Source organism: Ostrea edulis, chromosome 5 (assembly GCF_947568905.1).
Source record: "Ostrea edulis chromosome 5, xbOstEdul1.1, whole genome shotgun sequence".
NCBI classification, from domain to species: domain Eukaryota; kingdom Metazoa; phylum Mollusca; class Bivalvia; order Ostreida; family Ostreidae; genus Ostrea; species Ostrea edulis.
In genome coordinates, this window is record NC_079168.1 from 57,806,023 (window position 1) to 57,820,826 (window position 14,804).

At 33.7% G+C, this 14,804-nt stretch overlaps 1 protein-coding gene across 4 annotated transcripts in view; it reads right to left on the bottom strand.

The window, feature by feature from the left end:
* Positions 1-14,650, bottom strand: part of LOC125649766 (dynactin subunit 3-like) — a 16,265-nt gene extending 1,615 nt beyond the window's left edge. Inside the window, exons 1-8 of one of the 4 annotated variants that reach the window (XM_056164939.1) lie at positions 14,503-14,650; positions 9,313-9,333; positions 7,889-7,973; positions 4,775-4,861; positions 2,355-2,438; positions 1,796-1,852; positions 1,651-1,709; positions 1,392-1,451 (exon numbers count right to left, since the gene is read on the bottom strand). In XM_056164939.1, the coding sequence (XP_056020914.1) occupies positions 1,392-1,451; positions 1,651-1,709; positions 1,796-1,852; positions 2,355-2,438; positions 4,775-4,861; positions 7,889-7,973; positions 9,313-9,333; positions 14,503-14,598 (549 nt within the window). In that variant the 5' untranslated portion in view covers positions 14,599-14,650. The remainder of the gene's footprint in view (positions 1-1,391; positions 1,452-1,650; positions 1,710-1,795; positions 1,853-2,354; positions 2,439-4,774; positions 4,862-7,888; positions 7,974-9,312; positions 9,334-14,502) is intronic. The other 3 variants (XM_048877502.2, XM_056164940.1, XM_048877503.2) reach the window with 3 other exon arrangements.
* Between the last annotated feature and the right edge of the window lie 154 nt (positions 14,651-14,804).

Sequence of the window (14,804 nt, forward strand, 5' to 3'; positions counted from 1 at the left end):
AAATCTAAAAAAAAACATAAATACTATACCGTTCATATACAATATCTAAGCATGAAAAAGTGCAGTATATGATAAATAAAATATTACATGTACATGCCAAAATCCATATCATATGTCATATGGATTTTAGCATGCAATATTCTCTATAAATAACAAAGGCAATTTTTTACAAAATTAAAATTAGCTGCCAATTTCTAGTACAATAATTTCACTATAAAACAAACATGGGCATCAATAATCCACGGAATTATCAATGAAAAAGTCAGTTATTACATGAAATTGTCAAGAATGCATATCAAATAATAGTTTTCTAAATCAATCTGTGATCATATATATTTTGCATAATAGGTGTCCATTCATATTTCTTTAAAAGAAATAAAAGCTGTGAATTTGATATTTAAACAACACATTCATAAATTGGGTGAATTTCTTAATGGGGCATTATCTGTTATTTTGTCACCAAAAATTGAATTCAATAAAAATTGCTCTATATTATATATTTCATTAATAACACCAATATTTAATTATTTCAAAACCTTTTTTATCCCAAAACAGGCACATGAATATGTGATTAAATAATTATTGTCATGGAAGACACTAAAAGCGATTATCTAACGTAGTTTTATTAAGTTAATTTTCTTGTTTCTGTACAAGATGAATGTTTTTATTAGTCATTATGTCATTGTGAGAACTAGATGTGTTGGCACGACACAAATGCTCCCACCTGCAGTAAAGTCAAATGTAGGAAATCCATCAAAGTATTAAAGCATTGAATGTGGTATTCAGATCAAAGAACCAGAACAAAACTCAAATTTTGAGGGGGGCATGGAGCATAATAAATGGTTGCCATCACTTTCACAGCTAATGCCTCTTTATTTATTTTTATTGTCTTAAAAGTGCCATTGACCTCAGCAACATGACCTTGAATCAGGGCCATGAAATGCCACCTTGCCCATAACTCAAAGGCAACCTTTTGCGAAGAGCCTCCAATAATTCATCCAGACTTCGTGTGATGGAGGGACAGATAGATGGACAGATGAACATGGTGTTTTGTTTGCAGGATAGTATTAAAATGTCAGGGGGCACATTCTTTACAGCTTGTAATTCAATAGCTGCAGAACTGTAGCTCTCTGAAAAAATATTTTGACATAACAGTTATGTCAAAATATTTTTTCAGAGAGCTACAGTTCTGCAGACAGTAATTCAACTACTTGTGTACAAATCACTGATATAGTATATAATATGAATAAACTTTTATAGTAACTTGGAATTCCTTTGTAAAGACAGTTGGAGATCTCTCTGTCTTAAGGAGTGCATCTTCCAATTCAGGGTTCCCTTTCATCTAATTTAATTCCTTTCTACCAAGAAATATGATGCATACAAAAGGATACAATATTATTATAAGTTGCCAGCATCTTTCTAGCTTCTTCAGTTAAATTTGAAGTTTGATCCTGAAAAGTTATTTGTACATGTATTTATCAATATTTTCTAATACATGTATATTATGATAAATCATTGATACCAACTTATTTATTTCTCAATTAGCAATTGGATCCTATGGAAATCAGTAGTCATTAATAAGAATGATAGAATCAAACCTGTTGTTTTATAAGTAATCATTAATAAGAATGATACATATCAAACCCCTACCTGTTGTTTTATTTGAATCTGACTTAAAGCTTCAAACTTCTCTGTAAACAAAGGAGTTGCTGTAAGAAGAAAATATAATCATGAATGATACAAATACATTGTTATATAAGAAATCATAACTTTGAAGTTTAACAATACTACAAACTTATTTTGTGTTGCACATTGCAGTCTAAATAGATCATGGCCACCCTTGAAATAATATCTACAATAGTAAAATAAAGAATTTTTAAATTAAACAAGCCTTCCCCTTCTTAACCTGATAAAGCCGTTATCACACTGGCAGTGGTGTCATCTCCATATGAGTGAAATATTCGTGAGAGGGACATAAAACAATATTCAATCAATTGTATGGTTCAACTATGAAAAAATGCCCAGATTCCAAAAAATTGTGATAGAGTATACATTTTTCAAAATATCCTCTTTCTTCTAAATGTGAAACAATTTCTTGTGCAACTTTAATGTTTGTGTCCTCTCTATGAAAAACTTGGTAAAAATTAATCAATTGCTTTTTGATTGAAATATTTTTTTTTTTGATTCTCAATCATTCCTGTAACCCTGTTGCACTCCATGAATTCAACTGATCAGTTTAATACTAGCAGTGACTCGCAGGGAGTTCATTCCCACCAACTGATCAGTTTAATACTAGCAGTGACTCGCAGGGAGCTAATTCCCATCCCTGTTTGAAGACAAAGTTATCACTGTACCTTTAAGGTGTTCACTGTCTAATGCAGGTTTTAATTCTTCCATATTTTCCAAATGTTTGGCTTGGTCCCTTAAAAACTCTTCTTCTGATAATTCATTGAAAAAAGCATTGAAATTAATTACCCATCATATATGTATGCTATAAATACACAAATTAATCGAATGCATCATACAAATACATTGTGATTACACAAAAAATTATGCATCCTACATATATGTCGTATTTCACAAATTTTAAAATTACTCCTCATATATGTACAGACCCTGAAGCGTGCTACTACAACCCCAAAGCGTTTCCTTTCGTTCCGTGCAAACCGTTCACCGTTCTGTGCACTGTTCAGCGTTCCATGCAAACTGTTCAGTGCAAACCGTTTGGTGCAAGAATCATTCCATACATGATAAAGCCATGCCCATAGAAACATGCAGATCATTTAAACCACGCCCTTAGAAACATACAGACCATGCAAAATGAGCAAGTCACTTCGGTATGGGATCTAGAACAGGTGGATATTGTTGGGAATTCCAACAATTATTTCAAAATTTTTCCACAACAGACTTATACAGTGAAAATCTGCAAATAATTGAAACAAAACCATTATTTTAAAACCACCAGACAGAACAAATTCTGATACATTCGTAGCCTTCGATGAAATTTTTACACCCTTGGTAGTCTCCAGCAAATCTAGATATATCTCTGCACTTGGTAGTTTCTTTTTTGTATAAAGGAATAATTGTTACACTTGTTTGACCAAACTCCTCCTTTTAGATAAAAAATATTTTCATCAAAATTGTCTATCGGAACTGTTTGCATAATGCAAAGACCGACCTGTGTTTTACTGTATATTCTACGCAAATTCCAAGGTGTTTTTTCTAACACACAGAGTTCTTTTTTACCACAACAGAAGTCTGGTAATCCGGGTATTTAAAATTAACATTCGTACAGAAGATGTTAAAATTGAAGGAGCAATATGGGATATCGTAACTATAAAAATTTGGAATTCTTCAGAAAAAGAAGTTATGAAAATGATGCGTCATTTGGGCAACTCTTGTACATACAAATTAGTGATGCTAAAGATGACTCGATTCTCATACAAAAATATCTGCCTATTTTGAAGATTATTTTTTCCAGAATGTCACTAGTGAATACCCTAGTCCCAAAAGCATAAATTATTAATTCAAATTTCAGATGTTTGATAAAGCTAGGAGACAATGGCGTTCTAGCGAGAATTGGAAGTAATAGGAAAAATGTTAGTAGCCAAATGCAGCATTATAATAATGAAAATGGCGATGAATTGAGTGGCGATATTTCAAGAATTAACTGTGATGCCAAAAAAAAATCAAGGCATGCAGGCCATGTCTACCGTTTCGTGCAGACTGTTCAGAGTGTGCAAGCCACGCCTACAAAGTGGTCAGCATTCCATGCAAACCGTTCACTGCAAATCATTCAACGTTCTGTGCAAACAGTTCACTGCAAGCAGTTTACCGTTCCGAGCAAGAATCACTTCATATCGTTCCATGCAAGTAGTGTAATAGTACGCTTCAGGGTCTGTATGTCATATCCTACATGTGTGTTGTGATTACATATCAAATTAACAAGATGTGTTTGTGAAACACTGTGCCCCTGGTGGCAATAAATACTCACAGGTCAAGGCCACAAGGTCAAAAAACTTTGGTACCAAAAGATAGGTTTTATCACAAGAAATGCACATACGAAATATGAGAACCCTATTACTCATGTGAAGGTTAAAGTTTTGAAATTTGGGTCAAACCCCAAGGTTAAGATCACAAGGTCAAAGATCATGGTATGAAATGAAAGTTATTGTCATAAGGATTCTACATACTGTACATTAAATAGTTCAAGAGATATTGCCTTGGTTAACTTTTCTTAAAATAGGTAAAACTCCAAGGTCAAGGTCACAAGGTCAAAATTTTTGACACCAAAAGAAAAGTTTTGTCACAAGAAATGCACAAATATAAAACGCAAATATGTAAGATATCAGACCCCTATTACTTATACTAAGTTATAAGCAAGGTTAAAGTATCAAACAGACAGGATAAAAACAATATGCGTCAGATCTTCGATATGCTGAGCCTATGGTTATGAATACCCATTACACGCAAGAAGCATTACTCGATAAATAAAACAACTTGCATTTATTTCTTTATTGTTGAAAAATACATGAAAACATCTCTTAATCAACAGTTCACTTGTGAATTCACGTTCTTGTGATTTGACGTCTATGTTGTTTACTTTCGAAAATTTCACAGAAACTTTAACGTAGTTCATAACTTTGCACATACTTTCACTTTTAGATTTTATATCTGGAATTACTTGATTTTCATAAATAAAATAAATGAATTTACCAAAATTATAAAATACAAAATCAAATCTTGTTCTACGTGTAGTATTGAACTGTCTCACCAGCTAGAATGACCTCCTCCTTGGCTTCCTCACTCATGGTCATCTCATCAGTGTACGCTGGATCTAAGTATTTCTGTAGGTCTTTGGCTGAAAACAAAATTGGAAATTGAGAAATTGAAAATGCTTATTTGGTAACATACATACATATATACATACACACACACATACATGTATATATATATCACCAAGACCATTTTGGCCCCACCCTGATACTAAAACTCCTACAAATTACAATTTTGGTAAACGGATATCTGCTCCTTCTAAATTTATAACTATTTACTTTCAAGTTCGTATCAGTAGCATGAAAGAAGATGTTATTCGAATGTTTTATACATAAACATTATATGCCAAGGTTGGTTCCACCCTGGAGTCAGAACCTCTCCACCTTGGGGATCATTGAATTTACAATTTTGTTAGAGTGCTTTCTGCTCTACATTACAATGCATTTTGCTTTTCTCACAGATGTGCAGTAGTAGAGAAAAAGATTTTTGAAAATTGGTCAATTCTTGCCCCATCCTGCTATTTTGGTAAAGGGCTTCTTGCTCTGCATGACTATTGATTTAGTTTTCCTTACAGATGTGCAGTTGTAGAGAAGAATATTTGTGAAAATAGGTCACTTTTTTGCAGATTTTACTCAGGCCTAAGAGATGCAAGAGTCCTAAGTGACTCAGGTGATCTAAAAATTCTAATTAAGTGACTCAGGCTAGCCAAAGGTTTATGATCCGTCCACTTCTCTACAAACCCTTGGCAGATTTAGTGCGATTTTCGTAGCCTCAACTTTCAGCATTTGATTGGACACAAGGAAAGTCCATTGCTCAATCAGAGAATGTGTTACGTTAGCTCACATGTAAAACAAAGGAATTTAAATACCTATAACTGTCACTCGGCTGTGTATCAAATACATATCCAAACCAATGATGCCACGTGTGCAGTTCAGATTTGTATCTGCGTAAAAAGTGCATTTTATTTACTACAGTACCGTACCACAAGTTTGATATCAAAAATCTCTTGTAATTCGTTGTTTATGTTCTATTTATCCTAGATTTAGACAGTTGCGCATCAGAGCTATTTTCCTCAATTTGGAATTCACCTTACACGTGTGAGGTTATTTTTAGACGTAGACTCAACGACTACATATATTTCATGGGTTCACCACATGTTCATTTTCTAAATAATATTCTCATTGATCTCTTTTTCAAGTATTCAATTTTAAGAGATAGTTAAATTTATTATTAATATTTTGAATGATTTGCATACCACATTGCATTACTCTCTGAGCGCAGCCATTTCTAAACAACGAGCACAGCCATTTCTAAACAACTTTTACACAGTAGCTGAAACACGCATTTTCATTGGATAAGCATGATGTAATCCAAACAGGGTTGTTTTCTCCATCGGCTTGATGGCGCCACTCAAAGCTACGAAAATCGCACTGAATCTGCCAATGGTTTGTAGAGAAGCGGAGCAGATCGTAAACCCTTGGCTAGCGAAGATGTAAGAACAGAAGCGGAGCAGATCGTAAACCCTTGGCTAGCGAAGATGTAAGAACAGAAGCCGAGCAGATCGTAAACCCTTGGCTAGCGAAGATGTAAGAATGGTTGCATATTGACTAATCATGGCCCTGCTGGTCTTTAGAAGAAGATTTTACCTACAACGTCATTAAACAAACTTGAATATACACTACTTCAGGATGCTTGCATATAAACATGACTAAGCATGGCCTACCTGTTCATAAGTAAATAAAATAATTAAAGACTTTTTACTCTATATTCCAATGTAAAACTTTGATCCCCTATTGTGGACCCACCTTACCCCCAGGGGCCACACATTTGAACAAACTTGAATCAGCACTTTCTGAGGATGTTTGTATATTAATTGGACTAATTAAGGCCTTGCTATTCTTTGAGAAGAAAATTTTAAAACATGTTTTCTTATATATATTTACATATATCCATCCACAAGTAAACTTTGATCCTATATTGTGGAGGCCACAATAGAAGAACAAACTTTTACTTACTGTAAAAGTGGCTATTTATGCTAGTGGTTAAGTACATGTTTTTCCAGGTTCAACATTACACATGGGGTAAAAATACCTGGTTACTGAATATAATATATCAAATATTTATAACTATACATTTGTGGGAAATTTATACATGTATTAATTGACTGTGTAATTAGTGTAAATTTATACATGTATTAACTGACTGTGTAATTAGTGTAAATTTGTACATGTATTAATTGACTGTGTAATTAGTGTAAATTTGTACATGTATTAATTGACTGTGTAATTAGTGTAAATTTGTACATGTATTAATTGACTGTGTAATTAGTGTAAATTTGTACATGTATTAATTGACTGTGTAATTAGCGTAAATTTGTACCATGTATTAATTGACTGTGTAATTAGCGTAAATTTGTACACGTATTAATTGACTGTGTAATTAAGTGTAAATTTATACATGTATTAATTGACTGTGTAATTAGTGTAAATTTATACATGTATTAATTGACTGTGTAATTAGTGTAAATAACCACTTTTACAGTATTGGAGCCAAAATTTTAGCAATTTTGAATATAAACTCATTAAGGAAGCTTTCAAACAAATCTCTTCTACCAATAAAAACTGGATGCCACCAGATAACTGAAATTGTTGAGTGTGGCGGAAAACAGCAAAACAATCAATCAATCAAACAAATTTGTCTTTTCTGGTCCAGTAGTTCTTGAAAAGATTTTAAAAATTAAATTATGCAAACACATTTTCACTATTTCTTAATCATCTCTGAAAAGGATGTGACCCTTCATTTCGACAATTTTGAATTTTCTATACTTAAGGTAGCTGCAGAACTGCAGTTCTCTGAAAAACAGAGTTCCGTCCCAATATTTTCTTCAGAGAGCTACAGTTCTGCAGCTATACTTAAGGATGCTTTATGGCAAGTTTGGCTGAAATTGGACCTTTATTCTGGAAAAGTAAAAATGTGTAAAATATACAAACGGACAGACAGACAGTGGACAACAGGTGATCAGGAAAGCTCAGGTGAGCTAAAAACGATGATTACAGACGTAATTTTCTCTTCAGGCTCATACTACCAAACAGTTCTTTCATTGCTTTCTTACATTTTCTGTAGATCTCGGATATCCTCTTCTTATTTTTGGTTGACGTAGAAATCTTTTCATGAATGTTGGCTAGTTTGTCTAAGCACTAAAATGTATATGTAAATGTACATGTTATTATAAAAATGTTTTCATATGTCAAATTTTTTCATCGTGCAATGCATACTTCAGTATATCAGGTATACTATAACACACTAGTCATAGAGCAAAAATTTACTTAGAAGTACACATTAAAACTCTACTATTTCGAATGATCAAATAAGATATTGTCTCTTTTTGGCCCTGAGGCCCATTGTCCACAATGCTCAGCTGTATCAACTATTACAGGATCATCATGTTCTTAAGTGTTTGATCATTTGTCGACAAATTTAGGCCATGTTTTCATTGGCAAGACCAAAAGGTTTTGAATTATTCCTATAAGAAAACATTTCACTAATTAATATATTACTATGTCAAAATAAAAAGAAGAATTAAAAAATAAAGAATAAAAAAGAAGTCAAAATTATGAGAAGATAACAAGCGAACAGTCAGATAAATGGCAAACTTGATCAGAGTACCTCACTAGATCCTTTGACTCAGGTGGGTTAAAAGTCTAGCTTATTTAACAGTAATAATCAAGGAATTTTAAAACAGAAAATAGAGAAATATATGGAAAAAATATGGAAAATTCAATAATCAAAACAAGATAGCAGTAGTCCATAATATTTTGAAAGTTTTGTATATTAAAAATAGGTATAATGAAGGGATTTTCATTTTATGATTTAAATGCCATAAGAAAAAGAACTATTTATCAATTCATTTGAAACTAGTTTGAATCAAAATTCTTGCAAAAATTAGCTTGGTTAAAACATCAAGACTGCCATAATCTTCTAAATAAAATATTGTTGTTGTTTTTTTCTACAGCTCCTTAGTGTATTAGATGGTGTTTATTATTCAATAATCATTATATATACTGCAAACCTAGCTGCAATAATGTAGACCTCTCTGATTATTTTTTTTTTAAAGCCTATCCTGAAAACGTCAGAATAAAGAAAATCGGATAGGGCTACATTACTGCAGCTAACTGTAAAACAACAAACTCTTCAAGCGTATTATTGAGATGTACAATAATTTATATCAACTTTCATCTGCCACCATGTCTTGTCCACAGTTAGCCCCCACATTCCAGTGTTCTCACATACACACGTTTTAAGTACCAGGACGTAAAAATCAAATGTATATATTACAGATAAGAGGTGAATATAAAAACAAATCAACAATTGTAAAAGGTAAAATCCTTCCAATAGGTCTAATATACGAAAAAGGTGAAATAAGCCTTGGAAGTGCATAATTATATATATATATATGTCAAGTGTCATAGAAAACCAAGTACAGAAATTTGATTATTTTGTGAGTAGTGTTACAAATAACTAGCATACAACAGTTACCTCTACTGCACTCTGTTTGTCCTGCTCAAATCAAAAGAAAACATACATGTACAACAACCATGCTTGTCATGCACAGACTCCACTACATGTCACACTTTACTAAGTAAAATACAGGCATTAAAAGTAGTTCGTGTAACTCAAATAGTATAATTATAAAAACTAACACGCAAAAACAAATGCACACAAACAAAAATATCCTTGCGTATTCATTTTTAGATGATATGCTATAAAACTACCCCCAATATCAAAGTATACAGTGAAGATAAAAACAAGAGACCCATGGGAAACATTGCTCACAGGAATCACATTGGCCATATTGTAATTTTTAGAGAAGATTCAATTTTGCAATTCCCATGAAAAAATTTTGACCCCATATTGTGACACCAACCTAGCCCCATAGGGTCACAATATAACCATGATACTGTAACAAAGTCACAACATCAAAAAATCATGGTATGAAATTTCCTTAGATTTTCCTTATACATGCATATTCCCATATACAACTTTGATCCCCTATTGTGGCCCCATCCTACCCCTGATGGTTTAATAATTGAACAGCACTTTTGAGCTGTTCATGGTCAATATAAACAGATTTGGATTTAATTAAGACAAATTCTGTGAATCGCATTAGAAATTCACCGAGAATTTGCCTTAAATCCAAAGTTCAATTCTTATATTTATATTCATTTACTGAATCACTGTTTGTCTACATTGCTTCTATAAGTCATGAAATATTCCTTGGGGAGGAGTATGCTTATTGGAACAGCATCCTGGAATGTGAATTTGCACGTCAAAATATAGTGCACATGAAATGAACAAAAATACATCTTTAATTCAATGAATTTAATGAGTAAGAGACTTCTTAAATTTAAGGAATAGAATTTAAAATATGAAACTTCACAATAATAGTGCTTTAACATTTCATCCTGAATTTAAGTGACTCATGTGTACTGCGGAATCTTGTTCTGTCTGAATAGCGGGATGTGCCAAGGATTTAAAACTGGCAAATAGATTTGTGCAGTTCTTATTTTTTTATGCAAATTTTTTTTAAAATTTTTATTGCATAAAACCAACTCCTTAGATCCACCACTGTGACAGTCGTATCATGACATACGTCAAAACGTAGACATGATGTCACACATCGTCTTACCCTGCCTTTCATCAACATTGCACTTTGTTAAACATTAGGCCTAATGGTGCACTGTACTTTGGAGCTAGGAGACCACAAGATTGGGATGATACAATTAATCCATTACCACACCAACTAACTCAAACCGAGTCCAGATAGGGACCGAGAATCCCCTCACCAGTCCACACCAATAAACTCAAGCCCAGTCCAGATAGGGACTGAGATATATGATCCCCTTTGAAAACTTTGATCCCCTATTGTGGCCCCATCCTACCCTAGGGACCATGATTTGAACAAACCTCTAACTGCACTGCCTGGGGATGATTGCATATTAAAGTAGGGGTCTAGTAGCGTGACGTCATGTCCGGATCGAACTCCGGTATTGGTTCACGTGCTATTATTATTGGGTGGATTTATACTGTTTTCACATTTACCTGGATGTTTTTTAATTTAGTAAAATGAATACAATAACACTCCATCACTTATATTTAAGTAGACTGTGGCTCCAATCTTTTTTCCATTTTTTGTCATCTAATTCACACACAAAACCAGAGGTACATATTTGTTTAATTGATATACAGGGGTATTTCAGTATTACATGTTAAAATTATCTGTAAATAAAAAAAAAATTCATGATATGCAATCATACACTTGTGGAATTAAATAAAACAATTCTGCACTTGTTATATATTTGTTATCTTGTTATATATTTTTTATCTTCTATTATGTGAAAATCATCTTCAAAATGACTATTTTGGCCAAAAAATGTAAATTGAGATGCTGTGAAAATATTATGCTGAGAAAGGGCAGATTTTTTAAATGTATTTTAACAAGCATTCATATATGAACATAAAATATGTGAGTTTGAATGAAAAATCACAAGTCAAATCTTTAAAATATTCATATTAGTGGTGTTGCAGTGCCGTATTTTTGACTGCCGAGGGCCTGTATTGAGTTCAATTTTGTGCCACCATTATTAAAAAACATGAAACTATGTTAAAATTTCACTTTTAATTATTTAGTTAGACATATTTATTTCATATTTGAGGAAAAAAATTGCAGCATCATACCTCAAACAAAATTTTATGGACATATTCTAGGACATCTTCAATGAATTCTGATATTGCCGTTTGACAAATGGGGGTACACGTAATAAAGATACCATAATTTACTCATTATACTGAGTCACTGACAACCCCCCATTTTTTTGTTTTTATCATACCCTCAAATGAACAATCTAAGTATTTAAACTCAAATTTTTGAGAAATCACATGTAGGTCCAGGACTTGGGACCTACCTTAATATGAGTATTCATGGCCCTGCTGTAATACTTTTAGAGATATTTCTTATATATTCCTATGTAACTATGATCCCCTAATATGGCCTCACCATAACCCCCTCCCCCTTGAGAATTCAATTTAAACAATTTTGAATCTGCACTACCTGGGAATGCTTGCACATTGATATGATTGATCATGGTCCTGTTGTCCTTGAGAAGAAGATTTTTTGAAAGATTTATCCTTAATAGCTGTATATATGATATAAATGATTTCCATGGAAAATCTTGATCCCCTATTGTGGCCCCACCATACCCCAGGGGCCATGATTTTAACAAACTTAAATCTACATTTTGTCAGAAAGCATGCATATAACATCAACTTATTTGGTCTAGCAGTTCTTAAGAAGAATTTTAAATTACCCCACCCTATTTTTGCCTTTTCTTGGATTATCTCCCCTTTGGAGGGGGCATGGCCCTTCATTTGAACAAAATTGAATCCCCTTCAACCAAGGATGATTTGTGCCAAGATTGTTTGAAATTGGCCCACTGGTTCTTGAGAAGATTTTTAAAAAATGCCTCAAAATATTTTATACCAATTCTTGATTATCTCCACTTCAAAATGGTGTGGCAATACATCAGTTTCGAGATAAGAGCTCTCCTGTGTAGGAGGTACATTTAGTAGAACTTTGAGGGCCTAAGTGGGACAGAGTGAACCTACCGTCAGTGAGGAAGACGATAAAATGTATTAAAAGCGGCTTCTCTTTCAATATTTAAATGTTGGAAATACAAAATACTATTGAAAGAAATATTTTACAAAAGCAGAAACATAAAAACAATGTCATATTTGAAAGTAATATCCTGGATATGATACCTACGACCAACAAAATTACGTGATATAATAAGAATTCCATGTATTTAATTACTCCCTGAATACTTATCACTTACTTAGTTTATGTATCAGTTGAATTCAGGCGATGAAACAGTGTATGAGAGACTTACTGAGTACATTCACTTAAGCAGTGATGAATATTCGTCCCACTCCCGCATGTAAACAAGTTGTTTCGCGCCCTACTATGTACGAGAGTTCTTCAATGGGAAATAACTTGAACATATCTCGAAACCGGCGTATTAATTTGAGAAAACTTTAATACTCTTCACCCAAGTATGCTTTGTGGCAAGTTTGGCTGAAATTAGCCCTGTGGTTCTGGAGAAGAAGCTAAAAAGTTTATTCCAAAATATCTACAGACTGGCATCGAACAAAAATTGATCAGAATAGCTCACTTGAGCTTTCAGCTCATATGAGCTAACAATTTCAAAGAGATCAGAATGAGGCTGCCAATAATTTCACTCTGCTGGTCATTATTGAAATTTGAAACTCTTTTTACAAATTACAAATGGTTTTAAAAGAGAAAGTTCATGTGGTGTTGCCCTGTCAAGTTACTTTACACGAAAAATATGAATACAATGTACATGTTTATTAAGACCAAAACCATCTTTAATGATAATCTAAGTGACCATAACCTCAGGTCAGGGTCACAGCATACCCATTGGTCAAAAGGAACCTATGTGTCAAGCAGGAGCATCTATTCTACATGTAGTGTTACTTTCTTAAAAAGTTAAGGCCCAGACATAAATTCTAAACTTTTCTCCAAGTGACTTCACCTAGTCTTGGGTTTTTATAATCATAACACACCTTCTTTGTATTTACTTATTTTAAGTATGAACACCTAGCTAGTGTTACTTCAGAGCTTTGGAAATCGGCTGGTCCCATCGGCAAAACCGTTAAATATTTCTAAGTCGGGTGATTTTGGTTGATATGGATGCCACTAATAATACAACTTTTGTTACGCAAATTCAACTTTGTTATGTTGACAGATGCATCAGTGAGATCTAATGGAATTCAGAGTAAAGACCATTCCGGGTTGGGGCTCCACTGCTATTCGTACAAATGCCTTAGTGTGGCTATGAATATGAGTAGTAATAATGTTTGATAAAGTTTCAGTAATTTTATATTGCAATTCTACAATACATTCCATAATGTATTTGATAAACATGTACAATGTACTATAAAAATTGGGGGTGGGGGGGGGGGGGGGGAGGGCAGTAAATATCACTGTGGGCCAGTGAATTCAGACAATTCACTGGTCCTACTAAATGATGGCATCACCGTTTAAATAATGTAATTTTGTGTCTGTGCTGATCTCATGCGCAAAGAAATAGAATGACGAGGTGCGACCTAATTCAAGTGATGCTTCATTTGTCGGTGTTAGGGCTGTTTAAACGGCGAGAGCATCGTATTAATCATGATCTATTTGTAGAATAATCTTCCGAAACTGAATCCTCGTGTCTTGGAAGATAGATCCGCGAAATAAAGTTGCAAGAGGTAGCTAAAGCAGTGACATCAACTGGTGTCGCTGAATTCCCACTTTTCATTACAAAGTCCGCTCTGACTCTCCCCCGCACATATCACGATATAAAAGCGGGGGTAAGAGTCAGAGGAGTCTCGGATTATCCTGCCAGGGGCAAAAAGAATCTGGGTTAGTGTCTTCGAGGGCGAAGACATTTAAGGAGGGGGGATGTAGCAGTCAGCCGGGTTCGATCGCCGGTGGCCATATAGCTCAGTTGGTAGAGCACCTGACTAGATAATTCAGGGGGCCCGGGTTAGAATCCCGGTCTGGTCCCTTGCATTTTCTCCATTCCTGTTACAATGTATTGATTGTATGCAGTTTCTTCTCAAAATGCACAAAACTACTACAACACATTAATCAACATTGAAACATACCCTTGGATAAAATGCATCTTTCTCAGAATTACCAAACACTATATTTTCAATAAAATCCAATCTGCTCTCCAAAGAATCTAATTCATGGTCAGCCATATTGCATGGGTGAATCGACTAATAACGGTAAATCAACTAATAACGGTAAAACTACAAACCAGAGGACATTAAACGATAGGCATTAAACAAATAATACTGATATTAAGTCATTGAAAAATGGACTTTCCAAACCATAAAAAATAGCATTTATTTCCAGTGCCTATCTTTTATGTAATTTATATCAAATTTCATAATATTTTGTAACC